Source organism: Oncorhynchus mykiss, chromosome 17 (assembly GCF_013265735.2).
Source record: "Oncorhynchus mykiss isolate Arlee chromosome 17, USDA_OmykA_1.1, whole genome shotgun sequence".
NCBI classification, from domain to species: Eukaryota; Metazoa; Chordata; class Actinopteri; order Salmoniformes; family Salmonidae; genus Oncorhynchus; species Oncorhynchus mykiss.
This window is the reverse complement of record NC_048581.1, coordinates 14,391,702-14,419,525: the sequence shown is the minus strand read 5'-3', so window position 1 is coordinate 14,419,525 and position 27,824 is coordinate 14,391,702. Positions and strand designations below refer to the sequence as shown.

The 27,824-nt window shown below is 49.4% G+C and overlaps 2 protein-coding genes across 2 annotated transcripts in view; both read right to left on the bottom strand.

Moving 5' to 3' along the window:
• The window catches only part of LOC118940024, a 1,007,326-nt gene that overhangs the window by 10,463 nt on the left and 969,039 nt on the right, over positions 1-27,824 (bottom strand). The gene's annotated exons all lie outside the window — the stretch shown is intronic.
• Positions 1-27,824, bottom strand: part of LOC110495144 (tether containing UBX domain for GLUT4-like) — a 47,104-nt gene that overhangs the window by 13,949 nt on the left and 5,331 nt on the right. The window contains exons 4-12 of the mRNA XM_036948023.1: positions 18,458-18,558; positions 8,611-8,668; positions 7,709-7,782; positions 6,434-6,986; positions 6,257-6,310; positions 5,894-6,033; positions 2,038-2,119; positions 1,752-1,818; positions 1,015-1,077 (exon numbers count right to left, since the gene is read on the bottom strand). Coding sequence (XP_036803918.1) covers positions 1,015-1,077; positions 1,752-1,818; positions 2,038-2,119; positions 5,894-6,033; positions 6,257-6,310; positions 6,434-6,986; positions 7,709-7,782; positions 8,611-8,668; positions 18,458-18,558 — 1,192 coding nt within the window. The remainder of the gene's footprint in view (positions 1-1,014; positions 1,078-1,751; positions 1,819-2,037; positions 2,120-5,893; positions 6,034-6,256; positions 6,311-6,433; positions 6,987-7,708; positions 7,783-8,610; positions 8,669-18,457; positions 18,559-27,824) is intronic.

The window sequence follows — 27,824 nt, the reverse complement described above, 5'->3', positions numbered from 1 at the left end:
ATGCCTCAAGACTCCTGGTTGTCCCTTCCCCTCCCCCCTGAGGACCTGAGCTCTAGGGGCCATGCCTCAGGACTCCTGGCTGTCCCCCTCCCCAGTCATGCTGCCAATCGAGGTTCTGTTGTTCTGCCTGCGGCTATGGACCCCTGACCTGTTCACCAGACGTGCTACCTTGTCTCAGACCTGCTGGTTCCACCCTCCCGGTCTCTTCTAGTCACTGTGCTGCTACATCTACATTGCTTGCTGATATAATAAGGGCTTCATAAATATACTGAACAAAAATATAAAACATGTAAAGTGTTGGTTTCATGAGCTGAAATAAAATATCCCAAAAATGTTCCATAAGCACAAAAAGCGTATTTCACTAAAACTGTTTTGCAATAATGTGTTTACATCCCTGTTAGTGAGCATTTCTCCTCTGCCAAGATAATCCATCTACCTGACAGGTGTGACATATCAAGAAGCTGATTAAACAGCATGATCATTACACATAAAAGACCACTCTAAAATGTGCAGGTCTGTCACACAGCACAACGCCACAGAAGTCTCAAGTCGAGGGAGTGCGCTGACTGAAATCCACAGAAGTCTCAAGTCGAGGGAGTGCGCTGACTGAAATCCACAGAAGTCTCAAGTCGAGGGAGTGCGCTGACTGAAATCCACAGAAGTCTCAAGTCGAGGGAGTGTGCTGACTGAAATCCACAGAATCAGGGCCTAAAATGTATTTCAATTGACTGATCTCCTTATATGAACTGTGACTCATTAGAATCGTTTAAATTGTTGCATGTAACTTTTATATTTGTGTTCAGTATAAAGTTGATTGAGAGAGATGGAGCAAGAGAGAGAGATGGAGCGAGAGAGAGAGAGAGATGGAGAGAGAGAGAGAGAGAGACGGAGCGAGAGAGAGACGGAGCAAGAGAGACGGAGCGAGAGATGGAGCGAGAGAGAGAGACGGAGCGAGAGAGAGAGACGGAGCGCGAGAGAGAGACGGAGAGCGAGGGCGAGAGTAAAGATACTCACACAGGTAGAAGGGTAGTTGGGGGTCCTGCAGGTGGCTCTTCACAAAGAGCCTCAGAGCAGCAACTGGATGGACAGTTGAAAACCACCTGGTTATTCCATCACATCTCTATGGTTCCAGTGTGATTCTAATGGTTATTCCATCACATCTCTATGGTTCCAGTGTGATTCTAATGGTTATTCCATCACATCTCTATGGTTCCAGTGTGATTCTAATGGTTATTCCATCACATCTCTATGGTTCCAGTGTGATTCTAATGGTTATTCCATCACATCTCTATGGTTCCAGTGTGATTCTAATGGTTATTCCATCACATCTCTATGGTTCCAGTGTGATTCTAATGGTTATTCCATCACATCTCTATGGCTCCAGTTTGATTCTAATGGTTATTCCATCACATCTCTATGGTTCCAGTGTGATTCTAATGGTTATTCCATCACATCTCTATGGTTCCAGTTTGATTCTAATGGTTATTCCATCACATCTCTATGGTTCCAGTGTGATTCTAATGGTTATTCCATCACATCTCTATGGTTCCAGTGTGATTCTAATGGTTATTCCATCACATCTCTATGGTTCCAGTGTGATTCTAATGGTTATTCCATCACATCTCTATGGTTCCAGTTTGATTCTAATGTCAGATAGATATCAACTAGCTGTCTCTAGAGTCAACACATAGTTACTAATACAAGGAGACAGAAGGGGAGAGAGGAAGAGAGAGAGAAAGAGAGAGATCTACCTGTCTCTAGAGGTCTGAAGAATCCCTGTAGAACACATCTGTCAGGGAACTGGACCCTCAGAACTACCTGGACACACACACACATTATTATATTGCTAATGTTACTAGTAACAGATTTAGGATCACTATTGGCATCCACCTCCAGGTTAGTGGTCGATTCCATGTAAATGTAGGAGAAATTCAAGGGTATCTGACACACACACGGGCGAACACACATTCATCCACACAACTCACTCGGGGGTATCTGACACACAACTCACTCGGGGGTATCTGACACACAACTCACTCGGGGGTATCTGTCCATCTTATCCTTCATCTGAGATTCTCTCAGAGCTTTAGTCATCAGAGGAGCCTCCTCTAGTACCCTCCTAAAGGGAGAAAGGAGAGAGAGAGGGGAGAGGGAGAGAGAAAGCGAGGAGAGAGGGGAGAGGAGAGAGAGGAGAGATGGGAGAGGAGAAATTGGAGAGGGAGAGAGAAAGAGAGAGAGGAGAGGGAGAGAGAGAAAAATAAGAGGGGAGAGGGAGAGATAAAGAGAGAGAGGAAAGAGCAAGAGAGAGAGGAGAGAGCAAGAGATGATTTACAGTTGACTTTTTGATTTGTGTGTTAGATCACTGTGGTCAATGTAATTCTAGCCTTGATAATCTGTCTGGTGTGGTGTCACACAGAGAACGGGGGAGGCAGACATCTCTTTTGAAGAAGACATCGTAAAGAACCAATCAGGCGCACGCACATTCCACACAGCAACGTTTCCCAGCATTCCCCACAATCTCTCCCCAAAGCGTCTCATTAAGTCATTGGCATACTGTAATTTGAGTATATATATAAACCCATATAGAAGTTCCCTAACTGACTGCTTTCAGACCTTAACCATTAGAAGGTCAAAACTGACCCCAGATCTGCTCTTCTTACTTTTGTTTATACATGACATTGGGTTATCCTAATCCAGGATGTCAAAACTGACCCCAGATCTGCTCATGACACGTAGCCAAGCAGTTAAGAGCATTGGGCCAGTAACTGAAAGGTCGCTGGTTTGAATCCCCAAACAGCCTAGATAAGAACATCTGTCAATGTGCCTTTGAGCAAAGCACTTAACCCTCGTCGCTCCTGCAAGTCTCTCTGGATCAGAGTGTCTGCTAAATGACTCACTAACTGTAAGTCTCTCTGGATCAGAGCGTCTGCTAAATGACTCACTAACTGTAAGTCTCTCTGGATCAGAGTGTCTGCTAAATGACTCACTAACTGTAAGTCTCTCTGGATCAGAGTGTCTGCTAAATGACTCACTAACTGTAAGTCTCTCTGGATCAGAGTGTCTGCTAAATGACTCACTAACTGTAAATGTAAATGCCATTTGGTTGTTTTAATAGAGAGATCTCTTTTCAGTCTCTCCATCTCTCCTGGTTCAATCTCACTGTCGCTTTCTCGCTCCCTCTATCCAAATCAAAACCCAAGCAACTTTCTCTCCATCTCTCCTCCCCTCTCCTTCTTACCCAGTGTCACCTCTCACTTTTCATTTCCTCTCACTTTTCATTTCCTCTCTCTTCCTCCATTTCCTCTCTCTTCCTCCATTTCCTCTCTCTTCCTCCATTTCCTCTCTCTTCCTCCATTTTCTCTCTCTCCTTCCATGTTTGAACACTCATCTCTCCCCCACCTCTCCTCCCCTCTTCCTCAGTCTCTCCTCCCCTCTTCCTCAGTCTCTCCTCCCCTCTTCCTCAGTCTCTCCCTGTCTCTCCCCCACCTCTTCCTCAGTCTCTCCCCCACCTCTTCCTCTCTCCCAGTCTCTCCTTTCCTCTTCCTCTCTCCCAGTCTCTCCTCCCCTCTTCCTCTCTCCCAGTCTCTCCTCCCAACTTCCTCTCTCCCAGTCTCTCCTCCCCTCTTCCTCTCTCTGTCTCTCCTCCCCTCTTCCTCTCTCTGTCTCTCCTCCCCTCTTCCTCTCTGTCTCTCCTCCCCTCTTCCTCTCTGTCTCTCCTCCCCTCTTCCTCTCTCAGTCTCTCCTCTCTCCTCAGTCCCACCTCTCACTCACTCTTCCTCTCTCCTCTGTCCCACCTCTCACTCTTCCTCTCTCCTCAGTCCCACCTCTCACTCTTCCTCTCTCTCAGTCTCTCCTCCCCTCTTCCTCTCTGTCAGTCTCTCCCTGTCTCTCCTCTCTGTCTCTCCTCTCTCTCAGTCTCTCCTCTCTCTCAGTCTCTCCTCTCTCTCAGTCTCTCCTCTCTCTCAGTCTCTCCTCTCTCCTCAGTCTCTCTCTCAGTATCTCCTCTCTCCTCAGTCTCTCTTCAGTCTCTCCTCAGTCTCTCCTCAGTCTCTCCTCAGTCTCTCCTCAGTCTCTCCTCAGTCCCACCTCTCTCTCAGTCTCTCCTCTCTCTCAGTCTCTCCTCTCTCTCAGTCTCTCCTCTCTCTCAGTCTCTCCTCTCTCTCAGTCTCTCCTCTCTCTCAGTCTCTCCTCTCTCTCAGTCTCTCCTCTCTCAGTCTCTCCTCTCTCTCAGTCTCTCCTCTCTCTCAGTCTCTCCTCTCTCCTCAGTCTCTCTCTCAGTATCTCCTCTCTCCTCAGTCTCTCTTCAGTCTCTCCTCAGTCTCTCCTCAGTCTCTCCTCAGTCTCTCCTCAGTCTCTCCTCAGTCTCTCCTCAGTCTCTCTCTCAGTCTCTCCTCAGTCTCTCCCCTCTCCTCAGTCTCTCCCCTCTCCTCAGTCCCTCCTCTCTCTCAGTCTCTCCTCAGTCTCTCCTCTCAGTCTCTCCTCTCAGTCTCTCCTCTCAGTCTCTCCTCTCAGTCTCTCCTCTCTCAGTCCCTCCTCTCTCTCAGTCCCTCCTCTCTCTCAGTCCCTCCTCTCTCTCAGTCCCTCCTCTCTCTCAGTCCCTCCTCTCTCTCAGTCTCTCCTCTCTCTCAGTCTCTCCTCAGTCTCTCCTCAGTCTCTCCTCAGTCTCTCCTCAGTCTCTCCTCAGTCTCTCCTCAGTCTCTCCTCTCTCCTCAGTCTCTCCTCAGTCTCTCCTCTCTCCTCAGTCTCTCCTCTCTCCTCAGTCTCTCCTCTCTCCTCAGTCTCGTCTCTCTCCTCAGTCTCTCTCCTCAGTCTCTCCTCAGTCTCTCCTCAGTCTCTCCTCTCTCTCCTCAGTCTCTCCTCAGTCTCTCCTCTCTCTCCTCAGTCTCTCCTCAGTCTCTCCTCTCTCTCAGTCCCTCCTCTGTCCTCAGTCTCTCTCCTCAGTCTCTCCTCAGTCTCTCCTCAGTCTCTCCTCTCTCTCTCAGTCTCTCCTCAGTCTCTCCTCTCAGTCTCTCCTCTCAGTCTCTCCTCTCAGTCTCTCCTCTCAGTCCCTCCTCTCTCTCTCAGTCCCTCCTCTCTCTCTCAGTCCCTCCTCTCTCTCAGTCTCTCCTCTCTCTCAGTCTCTCCTCTCTCTCAGTCTCTCCTCTCTCTCAGTCTCTCCTCTCTCTCAGTCTCTCCTCTCTCTCAGTCTCTCCTCTCTCTCAGTCCCTCCTCTCTCTCAGTCCCTCCTCTCTCCTCAGTCTCTCCTCTCTCTGTCTCTCCTCTCTCTGTCTCTCCTCTCTCTGTCTCTCCTCTCTCCTCAGTCTCTCCTCAGTCTCTCCTCTCAGTCTCTCCTCTCTCTCAGTCTCTCCTCTCTCTGTCTCTCCTCTCTCTGTCTCTCCTCTCTCTCAGTCTCTCCTCTCTCTCAGTCTCTCCTCTCTCTCAGTCTCTCCTCTCTCTCAGTCTCTCCTCTCTCTCAGTCTCTCCTCTCTCTCAGTCTCTCCTCTCTCTCAGTCTCTCCTCTCTCTCAGTCTCTCCTCTCTCTCAGTCTCTCCTCTCTCTCAGTCTCTCCTCTCTCTCAGTCTCTCCTCTCTCTCAGTCTCTCCTCTCTCTCAGTCTCTCCTCTCTCTCAGTCTCTCCTCTCTCTCAGTCTCTCCTCTCTCTCTCAGTCTCTCCTCTCTCTCTCAGTCTCTCCTCTCTCTCTCAGTCTCTCCTCTCTCTCAGTCTCTCCTCTCTCTCAGTCTCTCCTCTCTCTGTCTCTCCTCTCAGTCTCTCCTCTCAGTCTCTCCTCTCTCCTCAGTCTCTCCTCTCAGTCTCTCCTCTGTCTCTCCTCAGTCTCTCCTCAGTCTCTCCTCAGTCTCTCCTCTCTCCTCAGTCTCTCCTCTCTCCTCAGTCTCTCCTCTCTCCTCAGTCCCACCTCTCACTCTTCAGCTGAGCGAAGCGTTTGCGGATGTCGTCCACAGTCACCTCAAAGAACTCGTCTGGCAAGTCCTGTTCGTTGCCGTAGCGATGCGCCCCAGAGTCCATGTGGTAGATCAGGGGTTCCCTGTCCACCGGCTGTAGAGGAGACAGAGAGAGAGAGAGGTGAGGCATCTCAACGGCTGCAGACATGACAACAGTAGAAATGTGTATCTGTCTGACTAGGTTTCTACATAAACAATAGGGGAGACCCTCAACAGGCCTGAGTAAAAGACTGGGATTTCTCCATGGACGTGTTTCATTCAATTCATGACATGGTCTGTTCAGCCCATCAGAACAACATCAACCCCATCAACATTACCTGCAGAACCTCCTCTACCACGGCCCAGTCATCCTGTTTGGTACTGGCTTGGCGCTGAGAGATAGAAACAGAACATCTAGAACATACCATCTATCATTCATGTATCTATTCACATGTACTTGACTCTTATTAACAGAGTACATTGAGAAGACGTTGGGCTGGACCTACAGGTCTCACCTTGGCGTTGTTGGGTTTAGATTTCTTGGCTTTGGGCGGCCCACCAACCATTGATGGTAGTGATGATGATGATGATGCTGCTCCTACACCGCTCACCCCCGGCCCCCCCAGCCTCTGACCCCCTCCAGAGAAAGGGATGAAGGGAGCGGAGGGAGGAGAGGAAGAGGAGGAGGGATGGACAGCGCACTGACCAGATGGTCCTGCCCTCTCTCCATCCCCCTCTTCCTCCCTCTTCACTCCCCCGAAGGGACTGCTTTTAGGCCGCATCGCAATTTGGGAGTTTGTAACCACTTCCGCTTCCTGTTTGCCAGGAAGTGTGCTGCCAGAGGCCGAGGGGACGTGGACTGGGGCATCCGCAGTCTCAACCGGCCTGTCAGGGCTCTCCTTTTTGATTGAAGGCAGCGCTGCACGCTCTGGTTGTGAGGGAGGCGGTCCGACGGGGGGTAAAGGGCGGGGCTTGGTTTCCTTGGCGACGGGATCTGTCGCCGTGGAAGCCGCCTCCATGCCGTCATCGTCTCCGTTGCCTGGCGATTTGGTCTTCTTCAGTAAAAACCTGTAGGACGGCAGAGAGGAATGACATCATCTACATTCTCATCACCACCACCCTTCACAATCAGTGGCAGTGCATTAATGTCTGCTGTAATGGTGAGGATATGGTGAGGATATGGTGAGGATATGGTGAGGATATGGTGAGGATATGGTGAGGATATGTTGAGGACATGGTGAGGATATGTTGAGGATATGGTGAGGATATGTTGAGGATATGGTGAGGATATGTTGTGGGTATGTTGTGGGTATGTTGAGGACATGGTGAGGATATGGTGAGGATATGGTGAGGATATGTTGAGGATATGGTGAGGATATGGTGAGGATATGGTGAGGATATGGTGAGGATATGGTGAGGATATGTTGAGGATATGTTGAGGATATGGTGAGGATATGGTGAGGATATGTTGAGGATATGTTGTGGATGTTGAGGGTATGTTGAGGACATGTTGAGGACATGTTGTGGATATGTTGTGGATATGTTGAGGACATGTTGTGGATATGGTGAGGATATGTTGAGGATATGTTGAGGACATGTTGAGGACATGTTGAGGATATGTTGAGGATATGTTGAGGATATGTTGAGGATATGTTGAGGATATGTTGAGGATATGTTGAGGACATGTTGAGGATATGTTGAGGACATGTTGAGGACATGTTGAGGACATGTTGTGGACATGTTGTGGACATGTTGTGGATATGTTGAGGACATGTTGTGGAGGAACCAACCTGACTATGGCACTTCCTCCTGTGAGTCCCAGAGACTTCAGACTGGCCTTCTTTAGAGCTGCCTCACCACTCACCTAAACACCCCCCCCCCGTATCAGTATCCTCATCACACTCTGATCAATACCCCCCCACCCCCCCGTATCAGTGTCCTCATCACACTCTGATCAACACCCCCCCCCCCCGTATCAGTATCCTCATCACACTCTGATCAACACACACCCCTGTATCAGTATCCTCATCACACTCTGATCCTCATCACACTCTGATCAATACCCCCCCCCACCCCCCCCATCAGTGTCCTCATTACACTCTGATCACCCCCCCTATCAGTGTCCTCATTACACTCTGATCACCCCCCCCCCCCGTATCAGTGTCCTCATTACACTCTGATCACCCCCCCCCCTATCAGTGTCCTCATTACACTCTGATCACCCCCCCCCCTATCAGTGTCCTCATTACACTCTGATCACCCCCCCCCCTATCAGTGTCCTCATTACACTCTGATCACCCCCCCCCCCTATCAGTGTCCTCATTACACTCTGATCACCCCCCCCTATCAGTGTCCTCATTACACTCTGATCACCCCCCCCCTATCAGTGTCCTCATTACACTCTGATCACCCCCCCCCCTATCAGTGTCCTCATTACACTCTGATCACCCCCCCCCCTATCAGTGTCCTCATTACACTCTGATCACCCCCCCCCTATCAGTGTCCTCATTACACTCTGATCACCCCCCCCCCCCCTATCAGTGTCCTCATTACACTCTGATCACCCCCCCCCCCCCCCCTATCAGTGTCCTCATTACACTCTGATCACCCCCCCTATCAGTGTCCTCATTACACTCTGATCAACACACACAGACAGACAGACAGACAGATGGGGAGAGAGGAGATACCATACCTCATCTCTCATGTAAACACAGACAGGAGTGGAACCTGATTCAGACAACTCAGATGCTCTGTAGAGAAGAGAGAGAGAGAGGAGGAGGAGAGAAAAAAATAGGGATTCTGTGATTCAAAACAAACACACACCTGGGTGGTCTCACCTGTCTGGTGTGAAGTGAGTCTACGTGTGAGCAACTGTGTGTGTGGTGTGGTGTGGTGTGTGTGTGGTGTGTGGTGTGTGGTGTGGTGTGTGGTGTGTGGTGTGTGTGTGGTGTGTGTTGTGTGTTGTGTGGTGTGTGGTGTGTGTGTGTGTGTGGTGTGGTGTGTGTGTGGTGTGTGTGGTGTGTGTGTGGTGTGTGTGTGGTGTGTGTGTGTGTGGTGTGTGTGTGTGTATGGTGTGTGTGTGTGGTGTGTGTGTGTATGGTGTGTGTGTGGTGTGTGTGTGTATTGTGTGTGTGTGGTGTGTGGTGTGGTGTGTGTGTGGTGTGTGTGGTGTGTGTGTGGTGTGTGGTGTGTGTGTGTATGGTGTGTGGTGTGGTGTGTGTATGGTGTGTGTGTATGGTGTGTGTGTGGTGTGTGGTGTGTGTGTGTGTATGGTGTGTGTGTGGTGTGGGTGTATGGTGTGTGTATGGTGTGTGTGTGGTGTGTGTGTGTGTGTGTATGGTGTGTGTGTGTGTGGTGTGTGTGGTGTGTGGTGTGTGGTGTGTGTGTGTGTGTGTATGGTGTGTGTGGTGTGGTGTGTGGTGTGTGTGTGGTGTGTGGTGTGTGGTGTGTGGTGTGTGTGTGTGTGGTGTGTGTGTGTGTGGTGTGTGTGTGTGTGGTGTGTTTGTGTGTGTGTGTGTGTGGTGTGGTGTGTGGTGTGTGTGTGGTGTGTGGTGTGTGGTGTGTGTGTGTGTGGTGTGTGTGTGGTGTGGTGTGGTGTGGTGTGTGTGTGGTGTGTTTGTGTGTGGTGTGTGTGGTGTGGTGTGTGGTGTGTGGTGTGTGGTGTGTGTGTGTGTGTGTGTGTGGTGTGTGTGTGTGGTGTGTGGTGTGTGTGTGTGTGTGGTGTGTGTGTGTGTGGTGTGTGTGTGGTGTGTGGTGTGTGTGGTGTGTGTGGTGTGTGGTGTGTGGTGTGTGTGTGTGTGGTGTGTGGTGTGTGTGTGTGTGGTGTGTGTGTGTGTGTGTGTGGTGTGTGTGTGTGTGGTGTGTGTGTGGTGTGTGGTGTGTGGTGTGTGTGTGTGTGTGTGTGTGGTGTGTGTGTGTGTGTGTGTGTGTGTGTGTGTGTGTGTGGTGTGTGTGTGGTGTGTGGTGTGTGTGTGTGTGTGTGTGTGTGTGGTGTGTGTGTGTGTGTGTGGTGTGTGTGTGTGTGGTGTGTGTGTGGTGTGTGGTGTGTGTGTGTGTGGTGTGTGTGTGTGTGTGTGTGTGTGTGGTGTGTGTGTGTGGTGTGTGGTGTGTGGTGTGTGTGTGTGTGGTGTGTGTGTGGTGTGTGTGTGGTGTGTGGTGTGTGGTGTGTGTGTGGTGTGTGTGTGTGGTGTGTGTGTGTGGTGTGTGTGTGTGTGTGTGTGTGTGTGTGTGTGTGTGTGTGTGTGTGTGTGGTGTGTGGTGTGTGGTGTGTGTGTGTGTGTGTGTGTGTGTGTGTGTGTGTGTGTGTGGTGTGTGGTGTGTGGTGTGTGGTGTGTGTGTGTGTGTGTGTGGTGTGGTGTGTGTGTGTGTGTGGTGTGTGTGTGTGTGTGTGGTGTGTGTGTGGTGTGTGTGTGTGGTGTGTGTGTGTGTGTGTGTGTGTGTGTGTGTTTGTCTCCATTAAAAACCACTGAACCATAACCGTATCATTGCAGGTCGTCTCCTAAACACAGTAACTTCTCCCTGGCTTGTTGTTCCCCCAGATTCCCGGGCGGAGCGGAGCCGACATTCATTCTGGAAGCTTCCGTGGCAAAGATTTAGTGATGATGTCATCACAGAGAAGTTGAAAGGGGTGACGGACAGACGGCTGGTCTCAAAGAGAGTAAATGTTATTTTTTTGCCTAATTCCGTTTACTTTCTTTCCTAAATTCTGTTTTCTCCGTGTTGCTTTTCCAGGTTTCCGATTTCAAAAACAACTACGTTGGATGTTCAGTCCACAACGAGGCTTAAACCACATCAGAAGACCACTTTTACGGTCTGGGAAAAATAGAACAAATGTAGATTTTTGGGTGTAGTTACCCTTTAATGCCAGTGATCAACAGGAAGAGACCGTTGTCCACTACACTAAGAGACCGCTGTCCACTACACTAAGAGACCGCTGTCCACTACACTAAGAGACCGCTGTCCACTACACTAAGAGACCGCTGTCCACTACACTAAGTGACCGCTGTCCACTACACTAAGAGACCGCTGTCCACTACACTAAGAGACCACTGTCCACTACACTAAGTGACCGCTGTCCACTACACTAAGAGACCGCTGTCCACTACACTAAGAGACCACTGTCCACTACACTAAGAGACCGCTGTCCACTACACTAAGTGACCGCTGTCCACTACACTAAGAGACCGCTGTCCACTACACTAAGAGACCACTGTCCACTACACTAAGTGACCGCTGTCCACTACACTAAGAGACCGCTGTCCACTACACTAAGAGACCACTGTCCACTACACTAAGAGACCGCTGTCCACTACACTAAGAGGCCGCTGTCCACTACACTAAGAGACCGCTGTCCACTACACTAAGAGACCGTTGTCCACTACACTAAGAGACCGTTGTCCACTACACTAAGAGGCCGCTGTCCACTACACTAAGAGGCCGCTGTCCACTACACTAAGAGGCCGCTGTCCACTACACTAAGAGACCGCTGTCCACTACACTAAGAGACCGCTGTCCACTACACTAAGAGACCGCTGTCCACTACACTAAGAGACCACTATCCACTACACTAAGAGACCACTGTCCACTACACTAAGAGACCGTTGTCCACTACACTACACTAAGAGACCGTTGTCCACTACACTACACTAAGAGACCGTTGTCCACTACACTACACTAAGAGACCGTTGTCCACTACACTACACTAAGAGATCGCTGTCCACTACACTAAGAGACCGCTGTCCACTACACTAAGAGACCGCTGTCCACTACACTAAGAGACCGCTGTCCACTACACTAAGAGACCGCTGTCCACTACACTAAGAGACCGCTGTCCACTACACTAAGAGACCGCTGTCCACTACACTAAGAGACCGCTGTCCACTACACTAAGAGACCGCTGTCCACTACACTAAGAGACCGCTGTCCACTACACTAAGAGACCGCTGTCCACTACACTAAGAGACCGCTGTCCACTACACTAAGAGACCGCTGTCCACTACACTAAGAGATCATTGTCCACTACACTAAGAGACCGCTGTCCACTACACTAAGAGACCGCTGTCCACTACACTAAGAGACCGCTGTCCACTACACTAAGAGACCGCTGTCCACTACACTAAGAGACCGCTGTCCACTACACTAAGAGACCGTTGTCCACTACATTACACTAAGAGACCGTTGTCCACTACACTACACTAAGAGGCCGCTGTCCACTACACTAAGAGGCCGCTGTCCACTACACTAAGAGATCATTGTCCACTACACTAAGAGACCGCTGTCCACTACACTAAGAGACCGCTGTCCACTACACTAAGAGACCGCTGTCCACTACACTAAGAGACCGCTGTCCACTACACTACACTAAGAGACCCCAGTCCACTACATTACACTAAGAGACCGTTGTCCACTACACTACACTAAGAGGCCGCTGTCCACTACACTAAGAGATCATTGTCCACTACACTAAGAGACCGCTGTCCACTACACTAAGAGACCGCTGTCCACTACACTAAGAGACCATTGTCCACTACACTAAGAGACCATTGTCCACTACACTAAGAGACTGCTGTCCACTACACTAAGAGACCGCTGTCCACTACACTAAGAGACCGCTGTCCACTACATTACACTAAGAGACCGTTGTCCACTACACTAAGAGGCCGCTGTCCACTACACTAAGAGGCCGCTGTCCACTACACTAAGAGACCATTGTCCACTACACTAAGAGACCGCTGTCCACTACACTAAGAGACCGCTGTTCACTACACTAAGAGGCCGCTGTCCACTACACTAAGAGACCGCTGTCCACTACACTAAGAGACCGCTGTCCACTACACTAAGAGACCGCTGTCCACTACACTAAGAGACCGCTGTCCACTACACTAAGAGACCATTGTCCACTACACTAAGAGACCGCTGTCCACTACACTAAGAGACCGCTGTCCACTACACTAAGAGACCGCTGTCCACTACACTAAGAGACCGCTGTCCACTACACTAAGAGACCGCTGTCCACTACACTAAGAGACCGCTGTCCACTACACTAAGAGACCGCTGTCCACTACACTAAGAGACCGCTGTCCACTACACGAAGAGGCCGCTGTCCACTACACTAAGAGACCGCTGTCCACTACACTAAGAGACCGCTGTCCACTACACTAAGAGACCGCTGTCCACTACACTAAGAGACCGCTGTCCACTACACTAAGAGACCGCTGTCCACTACACTAAGAGACCGCTGTCCACTACACTAAGAGACCGCTGTCCCCTACACTAAGAGACCGCTGTCCCCTACACTAAGAGACCGCTGTCCACTACACTAAGAGACCGCTGTCCACTACACTACACTAAGAGACCCCTGTCCACTACATTACACTAAGAGACCGTTGTCCACTACACTACACTAAGAGGCCGCTGTCCACTACACTAAGAGGCCGCTGTCCACTACACTAAGAGACCGCTGTCCACTACACTAAGAGACCGCTGTCCACTACACTAAGAGACCGCTGTCCACTACACTAAGAGACCGCTGTCCACTACACTAAGAGACCGCTGTCCACTACACTAAGAGACCGCTGTCCACTACACTAAGAGACCGCTGTCCACTACACTAAGAGACCGCTGTCCACTACACTAAGAGACCGCTGTCCACTACACTAAGAGACCGCTGTCCACTATACTAAGAGACCGCTGTCCACTACACTAAGAGACCGCTGTCCACTACACTAAGAGACCGTTGTCCACTACACTAAGAGACCGCTGTCCACTACACTAAGAGACCGCTGTCCACTACACTAAGAGACCGCTGTCCACTACACTAAGAGACCGCTGTCCACTACACTAAGAGACCGCTGTCCACTACACTAAGAGACCGTTGTCCACTACACTAAGAGACCGCTGTCCACTACACTAAGAGACCGCTGTCCACTACACTAAGAGACCGCTGTCCACTACACTAAGAGACCGCTGTCCACTACACTAAGAGACCGCTGTCCACTACACTAAGAGACCATTGTCCACTACACTAAGAGACTGCTGTCCACTACACTAAGAGACCGCTGTCCACTACACTAAGAGACCGCTGTCCACTACACTAAGAGACCGCTGTCCACTACACTAAGAGACCGCTGTCCACTACACTAAGAGACCGCTGTCCACTACACTAAGAGATCATTGTCCACTACACTAAGAGACCGCTGTCCACTACACTAAGAGACCGCTGTCCACTACACTAAGAGACCGCTGTCCACTACACTAAGAGACCGCTGTCCACTACACTAAGAGACCGCTGTCCACTACACTAAGAGACCGTTGTCCACTACATTACACTAAGAGACCGTTGTCCACTACACTACACTAAGAGGCCGCTGTCCACTACACTAAGAGGCCGCTGTCCACTACACTAAGAGATCATTGTCCACTACACTAAGAGACCGCTGTCCACTACACTAAGAGACCGCTGTCCACTACACTAAGAGACCGCTGTCCACTACACTAAGAGACCGCTGTCCACTACACTACACTAAGAGACCCCAGTCCACTACATTACACTAAGAGACCGTTGTCCACTACACTACACTAAGAGGCCGCTGTCCACTACACTAAGAGATCATTGTCCACTACACTAAGAGACCGCTGTCCACTACACTAAGAGACCGCTGTCCACTACACTAAGAGACCATTGTCCACTACACTAAGAGACCATTGTCCACTACACTAAGAGACTGCTGTCCACTACACTAAGAGACCGCTGTCCACTACATTACACTAAGAGACCGTTGTCCACTACACTAAGAGGCCGCTGTCCACTACACTAAGAGGCCGCTGTCCACTACACTAAGAGACCATTGTCCACTACACTAAGAGACCGCTGTCCACTACACTAAGAGACCGCTGTTCACTACACTAAGAGGCCGCTGTCCACTACACTAAGAGACCGCTGTCCACTACACTAAGAGACCGCTGTCCACTACACTAAGAGACCGCTGTCCACTACACTAAGAGACCGCTGTCCACTACACTAAGAGACCATTGTCCACTACACTAAGAGACCGCTGTCCACTACACTAAGAGACCGCTGTCCACTACACTAAGAGACCGCTGTCCACTACACTAAGAGACCGCTGTCCACTACACTAAGAGACCGCTGTCCACTACACTAAGAGACCGCTGTCCACTACACTAAGAGACCGCTGTCCACTACACTAAGAGACCGCTGTCCACTACACTAAGAGACCGCTGTCCACTACACTAAGAGACCGCTGTCCACTACACTAAGAGACCGCTGTCCACTACACTAAGAGACCGCTGTCCACTACACTAAGAGGCCGCTGTCCACTACACTAAGAGACCGCTGTCCACTACACTAAGAGACCGCTGTCCACTACACTAAGAGACCGCTGTCCACTACACTAAGAGACCGCTGTCCACTACACTAAGAGACCGCTGTCCCCTACACTAAGAGACCGCTGTCCCCTACACTAAGAGACCGCTGTCCACTACACTAAGAGACCGCTGTCCACTACACTACACTAAGAGACCCCTGTCCACTACATTACACTAAGAGACCGTTGTCCACTACACTACACTAAGAGGCCGCTGTCCACTACACTAAGAGGCCGCTGTCCACTACACTAAGAGACCGCTGTCCACTACACTAAGAGACCGCTGTCCACTACACTAAGAGACCGCTGTCCACTACACTAAGAGACCGCTGTCCACTACACTAAGAGACCGCTGTCCACTACACTAAGAGACCGCTGTCCACTACACTAAGAGACCGTTGTCCACTACACTAAGAGACCGCTGTCCACTACACTAAGAGACCGCTGTCCACTACACTAAGAGACCGCTGTCCACTACACTAAGAGACCGCTGTCCACTACACTAAGAGACCGCTGTCCACTACACTAAGAGACCGCTGTCCACTACACTAAGAGACCGCTGTCCACTACACTAAGAGACCGCTGTCCACTACACTAAGAGACCGCTGTCCACTACACTAAGAGACCGCTGTCCACTACACTAAGAGACCATTGTCCACTACACTAAGAGACCGCTGTCCACTACACTAAGAGACCGTTGTCCACTACACTAAGAGACCGCTGTCCACTACACTAAGAGACCGTTGTCCACTACACTAAGAGACCCCTGTCCACTACATTACACTAAGAGACCGTTGTCCACTACACTAAGAGACCGCTGTCCACTACACTGAGAGACCGCTGTCCACTACACTAAGAGACCGCTGTCCACTACACTAAGAGACCGCTGTCCACTACACTAAGAGACCGTTGTCCACTACACTAAGAGACCGCTGTCCACTACACTAAGAGACCGTTGTCCACTACACTAAGAGACTGTTGTCCACTACACTAAGAGACCGTTGTCCACTACACTAAGAGACCCCTGTCCACTACATTACACTAAGAGACCGTTGTCCACTACACTAAGAGACCGCTGTCCACTACACTGAGAGACCGCTGTCCACTACACTAAGAGACTGCTGTCCACTACACTAAGAGACCGCTGTCCACTACACTAAGAGACCGCTGTCCACTACACTAAGAGACAGTTGTCCACAGGCTGGGGAGAGAGTAGAGAGAGGGTAGAGAGAAAGAGAGAGAGAGTAGAGAGTGAGTAGAGAGAGAGAGTAGAGAGTGAGTAGAGAGAGGGTAGAGAGAAGAGAGAGAGAGGGTAGAGAGAAGAGAGAGAGAGAATAGAGAGAGTAGAGAGCGGCTGGAGAGAGAGTAGAGAGCGGCTGGAGAGAGAGTAGAGAGCGGCTGGAGAGAGAGTAGAGAGAGGGTAGAGAGAAGAGAGAGAGAATAGAGAGAGTAGAGAGCGGCTGGAGAGAGAGTAGAGAGCGGCTGGAGAGAGAGTAGAGAGCGGCTGGAGAGAGAGTAGAGAGCGGCTGGAGAGAGAGTAGAGAGCGGCTGGAGAGAGAGTAGAGAGCGGCTGGAGAGAGAGTAGAGAGCGGCTGGAGAGAGAGTAGAGAGCGGCTGGAGAGAGAGTAGAGAGCGGCTGGAGAGAGAGTAGAGAGCGGCTGGAGAGAGAGTAGAGAGCGGCTGGAGAGAGAGTAGAGAGCGGCTGGAGAGAGAGTAGAGCGGTTGGAGAGAGAGTAGAGAGCGGTTGGAGAGAGAGTAGAGAGCGGCTGGAGAGAGAGTAGAGAGCGGCTGGAGAGAGAGTAGAGAGCGGCTGGAGAGAGAGTAGAGAGCGGCTGGAGAGAGAGTAGAGCGGTTGGAGAGAGAGTAGAGAGCGGTTGGAGAGAGAGTAGAGAGCGGCTGGAGAGAGAGTAGAGAGCGGCTGGAGAGAGAGTAGAGAGCGGCTGAGAGAGAGTAGAGAGCGGCTGAGAGAGAGTAGAGAGCGGCTGGGGAGAGAGTAGAGAGCGGCTGGGGAGAGAGTAGAGAGCGGCTGGAGAGAGAGTAGAGAGCGGCTGGAGAGAGAGTAGAGAGCGGCTGGAGAGAGAGTAGAGAGCGGCTGGAGAGAGAGTAGAGCAGTTGGAGAGAGAGTAGTGCGGTTGGAGAGAGTAGTGCGGTTGGAGAGAGAGTAGTGCGGTTGGAGAGAGAGTAGTGCGGTTGGAGAGAGTAGAGAGGTTGGAGAGAGAGTAGAGAGGTTGGAGAGAGAGTAGAGAGGTTGGAGAGAGAGTAGAGAGGTTGGAGAGAGAGTAGAGAGGTTGGAGAGAGAGTAGAGAGGTTGGAGAGAGAGTAGAGAGGTTGGAGAGAGAGTAGAGAGGTTGGAGAGAGAGTAGAGAGGTTGGAGAGAGAGTAGAGAGGTTGGAGAGAGAGTAGAGAGGTTGGAGAGAGAGTAGAGAGGTTGGAGAGAGAGTAGAGAGGTTGGAGAGAGAGTAGAGAGGTTGGAGAGAGAGTAGAGAGGTTGGAGAGAGTAGAGAGGTTGGAGAGAGTAGAGAGGTTGGAGAGAGTAGAGAGGTTGGAGAGAGAGTAGAGAGGTTGGAGAGAGAGTAGAGAGGTTGGAGAGGGAGTAGAGAGGTTGGAGAGAGTAGAGAGGTTGGAGAGAGAGTAGAGAGGTTGGAGAGAGAGTAGAGAGGTTGGAGAGAGAGTAGAGAGGTTGGAGAGAGTAGAGAGGTTGGAGAGAGTAGAGAGGTTGGAGAGAGTAGAGAGGTTGGAGAGGGAGTAGAGAGGTTGGAGAGGGAGTAGAGAGGTTGGAGAGAGAGTAGAGAGGTTGGAGAGAGAGTAGAGAGGTTGGAGAGAGAGTAGAGAGGTTGGAGAGAGAGTAGAGAGGTTGGAGAGAGAGTAGAGAGGTTGGAGAGAGAGTAGAGAGGTTGGAGAGAGAGTAGAGAGGTTGGGGGTGAGGAGAAAGAAAACAGGGGAGAGAATAAAGGAGAGGAGGAGGAGAGCAAGAGGGGAGAGGGGTTGTTGTAACTTGGCATTCTCCTGGTCTGAGATTCTTTGATCGCAGTGTTCAGTATTCACTCATAAAAATAACAAACCTCTGGTCTTGGCAGGGAGGCAGGCAGGCAGGCGAGCACACGCACACACACACACACTGCACTTGGGCGATCAGTGACAACCCTACCTACCTACCTGGTCTGGGGAAAGTGTGTGAGCAGCTCCCATAGTGTCTGTCCACTGGAGAAAGTACCCTGGAGTCTGGTACCATCTTCCATCTGCAGGGCAATACGCACCTGAGGAACACACACAGAATACAACACACTGTTTTACAACACACACAGAAACAGAACACACTGTTCTAGAACACACACAGAAACAGAACACACAGAAACAGAACACACTGTTCTAGAACACACACAGAAACAGAACACACAGAAACAGAACATACCGTTATAGAACACAGACAACTCATTTACAAAACCCACACACCGCATCTAGAGAACACACACACACACACCGCATCTAGAGAACACACACACCGCATCTAGAGAACACACACACACACCGCATCTAGAGAACACACACACACACACCGCATCTAGAGAACACACACACACCGCATCTAGAGAACACACACACACACCGCATCTAGAGAACACACACACACACACACACACCGCATCTAGAGAACACACACCAACACAGTGTGAGCCGAGGTAGCCTATCACTAAACACACATCTAATACAAAACACATCTAGGGAGCACACACACACACTCATCTTGGGAACACACACACACCACATATAGGGAACACACACACTCATCTAGGGAACACACACACACACACACACTCATCTAGGGAACACACACACACTCATCTAGGGAACACACACACACACACACTCATCTAAGGAACACACACACACACACACACTCATCTAAGGAACACACACACACACACACACACACCCATCTAGGGAACACACACACACACACACACACACCCATCTAGGGAACACACACACACCCATCTAGGGAACACACACACACACACACACACACTCACCCATCTAGGGAACACACACACACACACTCACCCATCTAGGGAACACACACACACACACTCACCCATCTAGGGAACACCCACACTCACCCATCTAGGGAACACACACACACACACACACCCATCTAGGGAACACACACACACCCATCTAGGGAACACACACACACCCATCTAGGGAACACACACACACACACACCCATCTAGGGAACACACACACACACACACACACCCATCTAGGGAACACACACACACACACTCACCCATCTAGGGAACACACACACACACACACACACACTCATCTAGGGAACACACACACACACACACACACACATCTAGGGAACACACACACACACACACACATCTAGGGAACACACACAGAGCCAGAATTCCTATTCAGAGCTATTAGTCACCCAGAGAACTACAGCCATGATCACAGAGATGATTATCCTGAATAGAGTTTATAACACAACACGGGCACAGCTTCAAACACTCCTCTACCTGCACTCCCCCTGACACACGGCCATGTTGTTACTGTTTACCAAGCAGGCTTTCATCGTCTGCCACATCTAGACTCCCTGTAACATGGAAATAATCCACAAAGACCTAACAACTCATTACATAAACACGTTATTTCACTAAACACATTCTGAGAGAAGGATCAGACATGAACCACATTCACACAGCTGTTAAATGCACTGTAGCGTAAACAAACAGCCGATGTCAATCAATCCATCACATTTTATATATAAGGCCATTTCTAAATCAGCTGATGTCACAAAGTGTTTATACAGAAACTCAGCCTAAACCCCCAAACAGCAAGCAATGCAGGTGTAGAAGCACGGTGGCTAGGAAAAACTCCCTAGAAAGGCAGGAACCTAGGAAGAAACCTAGAGAGGAACCAGACTCTGAGAGGTCAGTCCTCTTCTGGCTGTGCTGGGTGGAGATTATAACAGAACATGGCCAGATTGTTCTTCACTATGTTGTGATGTCTGACTGTCTATGGTGGTGTTGGCCCGGCAACACTACATGTTGTGATGTCTGACTGTCTATGGTGGTGTTGGCCCGGCAACACTACATGTTGTGATGTCTGACTGTCTATGGAGGTGTGGAACGTAAACACTACATGTTGTGATGTCTGACTGTCTATGGTGGTGTTGGCCCGGCAACACTACATGTTGTGATGTCTGACTGTCTATGGAGGTGTGGAACGTAAACACTACATGTTGTGATGTCTGACTGTCTATGGTGGTGTTGGCCCGGCAACACTACATGTTGTGATGTCTGACTGTCTATGGTGGTGTTGGCCCGGCAACACTACATGTTGTGATGTCTGACTGTCTATGGTGGTGTTGGCCCGGCAACACTACATGTTGTGATGTCTGACTGTCTATGGTGGTGTTGGCCCGGCAACACTACATGTTGTGATGTCTGACTGTCTATGGTGGTGTTGGCCCGGCAACACTACATGTTGTGATGTCTGACTGTCTATGGTGGTGTGGAACGTAAACACTACATGTTGTGATGTCTGACTGTCTATGGTGGTGTTGGCCCGGCAACACTACATGTTGTGATGTCTGACTGTCTATGGTGGTGTTGGCCCGGCAACACTACATGTTGTGATGTCTGACTGTCTATGGTGGTGTTGGCCCGGCAACACTACATGTTGTGATGTCTGACTGTCTATGGTGGTGTTGGCCCGGCAACACTACATGTTGTGATGTCTGACTGTCTATGGTGGTGTTGGCCCGGCAACACTACATGTTGTGATGTCTGACTGTCTATGGTGGTGTTGGCCCGGCAACACTACATGTTGTGATGTCTGACTGTCTATGGTGGTGTTGGCCCGGCAACACTACATGTTGTGATGTCTGACTGTCTATGGTGGTGTTGGCCCGTTAACACTACATGTTGTGATGTCTGACTGTCTATGGAGGTGTGGAACGTAAACACTACATGTTGTGATGTCTGACTGTCTATGGTGGTGTTGGCCCGGCAACACTACATGTTGTGATGTCTGACTGTCTATGGTGGTGTTGGCCCGGCAACACTACATGTTGTGATGAATGACTGTCTATGGTGGTGTGGAACGTAAACACTTCATGTTGTGATGTCTGACTGTCTATGGTGGTGTTGGCCCGGCAACACTACATGTTGTGATGTCTGACTGTCTATGGTGGTGTTGGCCCGGCAACACTACATGTTGTGATGTCTGACTGTCTATGGTGGTGTTGGCCCAGCAACACTACATGTTGTGATGTCTGACTGTCTATGGTGGTGTTGGCCCGGCAACACTACATGTTGTGATGTCTGACTGTCTATGGAGGTGTGGAACGTAAACACTACATGTTGTGATGTCTGACTGTCTATGGTGGTGTTGGCCCGGCAACACTACATGTTGTGATGTCTGACTGTCTATGGTGGTGTTGGCCCGGCAACACTACATGTTGTGATGTCTGACTGTCTATGGAGGTGTGGAACGTAAACACTACATGTTGTGATGTCTGACTGTCTATGGTGGTGTTGGCCCGGCAACACTACATGTTGTGATGTCTGACTGTCTATGGAGGTGTGGAACGTAAACACTACATGTTGTGATGTCTGACTGTCTATGGTGGTGTTGGCCCGGCAACAGTACATGTTGTGATGTCTGACTGTCTATGGTGGTGTGGAACGTAAACACTACATGTTGTGATGTCTGACTGTCTATGGAGGTGTGGAACGTAAACACTACATGTTGTGATGTCTGACTGTCTATGGTGGTGTGGAACGTAAACACTACATGTTGTGATGTCTGACTGTCTATGGTGGTGTTGGCCCGGCAACACTACATGTTGTGATGTCTGACTGTCTATGGTGGTGTTGGCCCGGCAACACTACATGTTGTGATGTCTGACTGTCTATGGTGGTGTGGAACGTAAACACTACATGTTGTGATGTCTGACTGTCTATGGTGGTGTTGGCCCGGTAACACTACATGTTGTGATGTCTGACTGTCTATGGTGGTGTTGGCCCGGCAACACTACATGTTGTGATGTCTGACTGTCTATGGAGGTGTGGAACGTAAACACTACATGTTGTGATGTCTGACTGTCTATGGTGGTGTTGGCCCGGCAACACTACATGTTGTGATGTCTGACTGTCTATGGTGGTGTTGGCCCGGCAACACTACATGTTGTGATGTCTGACTGTCTATGGTGGTGTGGAACGTAAACACTACATGTTGTGATGTCTGACTGTCTATGGTGGTGTTGGCCCGGTAACACTACATGTTGTGATGTCTGACTGTCTATGGTGGTGTTGGCCCGGCAACACTACATGTTGTGATGTCTGACTGTCTATGGTGGTGTTGGCCCGGCAACACTACATGTTGTGATGTCTGACTGTCTATGGTGGTGTTGGCCCGGCAACACTACATGTTGTGATGTCTGACTGTCTATGGTGGTGTTGGCCCGGCAACACAACATGTTGTGATGTCTGACTGTCTATGGTGGTGTTGGCCCGGCAACACTACATGTTGTGATGTCTGACTGTCTATGGTGGTGTTGGCCCGTTAACACTACATGTTGTGATGAATGACTGTCTATGGAGGTGTGGAACGTAAACACTACATGTTGTGATGTCTGACTGTCTATGGTGGTGTTGGCCCGGCAACACTACATGTTGTGATGTCTGACTGTCTATGGAGGTGTGGAACGTATACACTTGGTAGCGTGTTGTATACGTTTTCTCGTGGGTGGGAGGTCACTTGGCACATGTTGATGACACGGGTGCTGTCAGAGGATTGATGATGTCATTAAGAAAGGACCTGACCTCTTCTCAGAACCCCAGTGGAAACAGCAGACGTCATCCCAGATGGATGATGACCCATGTTAACTTAACCCAGACCTGGCCAGTTGTTTACCTATCACTCACTGTGGTGACTAGCTAACATGGAAAACATGTTTCCCCCAGGACACCGGCAGAGTTCAAAAGGATGAAGAAAATGTCTTTTTAACAACTAACCATTTGTAAAAATAGAAACAGGGGAACTATGTTGGATGAGAACTGTGAGTCAGAACGAGGGACAGAGAGACAGAGTGGGTCTATAAACAGAGGGGTAGAGAGAGTGTTTATATACCCGAGGCGTAGAGAGAGGGGTCTATAAACAGAGGGGTAGAGAGAGGGGTCTATAAACAGAGGGGTAGAGAGAGTGTTTATATACCCGAGGCGTAGAGAGAGGGGTATATAAACAGAGGGGTATATAAACAGAGGGGTAGAGAGAAGGGTATATAAAGAGAGGGGTAGAGAGAGGGGTATATAAACAGAGGGGTATATAAACAGAGGGGTAGAGAGAGGGGTATATAAAGAGAGGGGTAGAAAGAGGGGTATATAAACAGAGGGGTATATAAACAGAGGGGTAGAGAGAGGGCTATATAAACAGAGGGGTATATAAACAGAGGGGTAGAGAGAGGGCTATATAAACAGAGGGGTATATAAACAGAGGGCTATATAAACAGAGGGGTAGAGAGGGGTATATAAACAGAGGGGTATATAAACAGAGGGGTAGAGAGAGGGGTATATAAACAGAGGGGTATATAAACAGAGGGGTAGAGAGAGGGGTATATAAAGAGAGGGGTAGAGAGAGGGCTATATAAACAGAGGGGTGTATAAACAGAAGGGTAGAGAGAGGGCTATATAAACAGAGGGGTATATAAACAGAGGGGTAGAGAGAGGGCTATATAAACAGAGGGGTAGATAAACAGAGGGGTAGAGAGAGGGGTATATAAACAGAGGGGTATATAAACAGAGGGGTAGAGAGAGGGGTATATAAACAGAGGGGTAGAGAGAGGGGTATATAAACAGAGGGGTAGAGAGAGGGCTATATAAACAGAGGGGTAGAGAGAGGGGTATATAAACAGAGGGGTAGAGAGAGGGGTATATAAACAGAGGGGTATATAAACAGAGGGGTAGAGAGAGGGGTATATAAACAGAGGGGTATATAAACAGAGGGGTAGAGAGAGGGGTATATAAACAGAGGGGTATATAAACAGAGAGGTAGAGAGAGGGGCATATAAACAGAGGGGTAGAGAGAGGGGTATATAAACAGAGGGGTAGAGAGAAGGGTATATAAAGAGAGGGGTAGAGAGGGGTATATAAACAGAGGGGTATATAAACAGAGGGGTAGAGAGAGGGGTATATAAACAGAGGGGTATATAAAGAGAGGGGTATATAAACAGAGGGGTAGAGAGGGGTATATAAACAGAGGGGTATATAAACAGAGGGGTAGAGAGAGGGCTATATAAATAGAGGGGTATATAAACAGAGGGGTAGAGAGAGGGCTATATAAACAGAGGGGTAGAGAGAGGGCTATATAAACAGAGGGGTATATAAACAGAGGGGTAGAGAGAGGGCTATATAAACAGAGGGGTAGAGAGAGGGCTATATAAACAGAGGGGTAGAGAGAGGGCTATATAAACAGAGGGGTAGAGAGAGGGGTATATAAACAGAGTGGTATATAAACAGAGGGGTAGAGAGAGGGGTATATAAAGAGAGGGGTAGAAAGAGGGGTATATAAACAGAGGGGTATATAAACAGAGGGGTAGAGAGAGGGCTATATAAACAGAGGGGTATATAAACAGAGGGGTAGAGAGAGGGCTATATAAACAGAGGGGTATATAAACAGAGGGCTATATAAACAGAGGGGTAGAGAGGGGTATATAAACAGAGGGGTATATAAACAGAGGGGTAGAGAGAGGGGTATATAAACAGAGGGGTATATAAACAGAGGGGTAGAGAGAGGGGTATATAAAGAGAGGGGTAGAGAGAGGGCTATATAAACAGAGGGGTGTATAAACAGAAGGGTAGAGAGAGGGCTATATAAACAGAGGGGTATATAAACAGAGGGGTAGAGAGAGGGCTATATAAACAGAGGGGTAGATAAACAGAGGGGTAGAGAGAGGGGTATATAAACAGAGGGGTATATAAACAGAGGGGTAGAGAGAGGGGTATATAAACAGAGGGGTAGAGAGAGGGGTATATAAACAGAGGGGTAGAGAGAGGGCTATATAAACAGAGGGGTAGAGAGAGGGGTATATAAACAGAGGGGTAGAGAGAGGGGTATATAAACAGAGGGGTATATAAACAGAGGGGTAGAGAGAGGGGTATATAAACAGAGGGGTATATAAACAGAGGGGTAGAGAGAGGGGTATATAAACAGAGGGGTATATAAACAGAGAGGTAGAGAGAGGGGTATATAAACAGAGGGGTAGAGAGAGGGGTATATAAACAGAGGGGTAGAGAGGGGTATATAAACAGAGGGGTATATAAACAGAGGGGTAGAGAGAAGGGTATATAAAGAGAGGGGTAGAGAGAGGGGTATATAAACAGAGGGGTAGAGAGGGGTATATAAACAGAGGGGTATATAAACAGAGGGGTAGAGAGAGGGGTATATAAACAGAGGGGTATATAAAGAGAGGGGTAGAGAGAGGGGTATATAAAGAGAGGGGTAGAGAGAGGGGTATATAAAGAGAGGGGTAGAGAGAGGGCTATATAAACAGAGGGGTATATAAACAGAAGGGTAGAGAGAGGGCTATATAAACAGAGGGGTATATAAACAGAGGGGTAGAGAGAGGGCTATATAAACAGAGGGGTAGATAAACAGAGGGGTAGAGAGAGGGGTATATAAACAGAGGGGTATATAAACAGAGGGGTAGAGAGAGGGCTATATAAACAGAGGGGTATATAAACAGAGGGCTATATAAACAGAGGGGTATATAAACAGAGGGGTAGAGAGAGGGGTATATAAACAGAGGGGTAGAGAGAGGGGTATATAAACAGAGGGGTAGAGAGAGGGGTATATAAACAGAGGGGTAGAGAGAGGGGTAGAGAGAGGGGTATATAAACAGAGGGGTAGAGAGAGGGCTATATAAACAGAGGGGTATATAAACAGAGGGGTATATAAACAGAGGGCTATATAAACAGAGGGGTATATAAACAGAGGGGTAGAGAGAGGGGTATATAAACAGAGGGGTAGAGAGAGGGGTATATAAACAGAGGGGTATATAAACAGAGGGGTAGAGAGAGGGCTATATAAACAGAGGGGTAGAGAGAGGGGTATATAAACAGAGGGGTAGAGAGAGGGGTATATAAACAGAGGGGTAGAGAGAGGGCTATATAAACAGAGGGGTAGAGAGAGGGCTATATAAACAGAGGGGTAGAGAGAGGGCTATATAAACAGAGGGGTAGAGAGAGGGGTATATAAACAGAGGGGTAGAGAGAGGGGTATATAAACAGAGGGGTAGAGAAAGGGAGAGAAGGCGCTCGGCAATAAACAAATGGGGGCAAGAAATGTGAATAGTTTCTCTCAAGAAAAGGGCGCCATTGAAAGCAGTGATTACTGGGGTAGCAGTAAATGTAAAAGTTGACCAACTGAAGGGGAAGATTCCCGGTGTTTGTGATGCTCTTCGTTTGGTGCAACGCAGACAGGGTGGTGAGAGTGGGGAAACAGAAAAGTCATTGTTCTTTTGAGTTTTGATGTTGAGTCTTTGCCCGACAAAGTAATGTTAGGATTTGGCTTTTGTGCCGAATACATTACGTTGTTACAGGTGTCAAGCTTATGGGCACGTGGTGTGTAGGAGGAAGGTTCCTAGGTGTTCCTATGTGGCAGAGGTGTGTAGGAGAGAGGTTCCTATGTAGCAGAGGTGTGTAGGAGGGAGGTTCCTATGTGGCAGAGGTGTGTAGGAGGGAGGTTCCTATGTGGCAGAGGTGTGTAGGAGGGAGGTTCCTATGTGGCAGAGGTGTGTAGGAGGGAGGTTCCTAGGTGTTCCTATGTGGCAGAGGTGTGTAGGAGGGAGGTTCCTATGTGGCAGAGGTGTGTAGGAGGGAGGTTCCTAGGTGCTCCTATGTGGCAGAGGTGTGTAGGAGGGAGGTTCCTAGGTGTTCCTATGTGGCAGAGGTGTGTAGGAGGGAGGTTCCTAGGTGTTCCTATGTAGCAGAGGTGTGTAGGAGGGAGGTTCCTAGGTGCTCCTATGTGGCAGCCGTGTGTAGGAGAGAGGTTCCTAGGTGCTCCTATGTGGCAGCAGTGTGTAGGAGGGAGGTTCCTAGGTGCTCCTATGTGGCAGAGGTGTGTAGGAGGAAGGTTCCTAGGTGTGAGAAGTGTGCAGAAGGGCATGACACAAAGGAATATGTAGCATTGGGGAAAGTAGTGGTGTGTCAATTGTAGGGCTGCCCATGGGGCTGGGGATCAGATGTCTGGTGTGAGAGAGGCAGGTTGAGGTTTACATGGTTAGAGTAGTGCAGAAGTTGTCATATGCTGAGGCAGTGAGAAAGTAGAGGAAGATGGGTCAAGGGATCCTGAGAGGAGTGGTGTGAGTAGTAGATCTGTACCAGTACAGAGGGAGGGATACTGAGAGGAGTGGTGTTAGTAGTAGATCTGTACCAGAACAGAGGGAGGGATCCTGAGAGGAGTGGTGTTAGTAGTAGATCTGTACCAGTACAGAGGGAGGGATCCTGAGAGG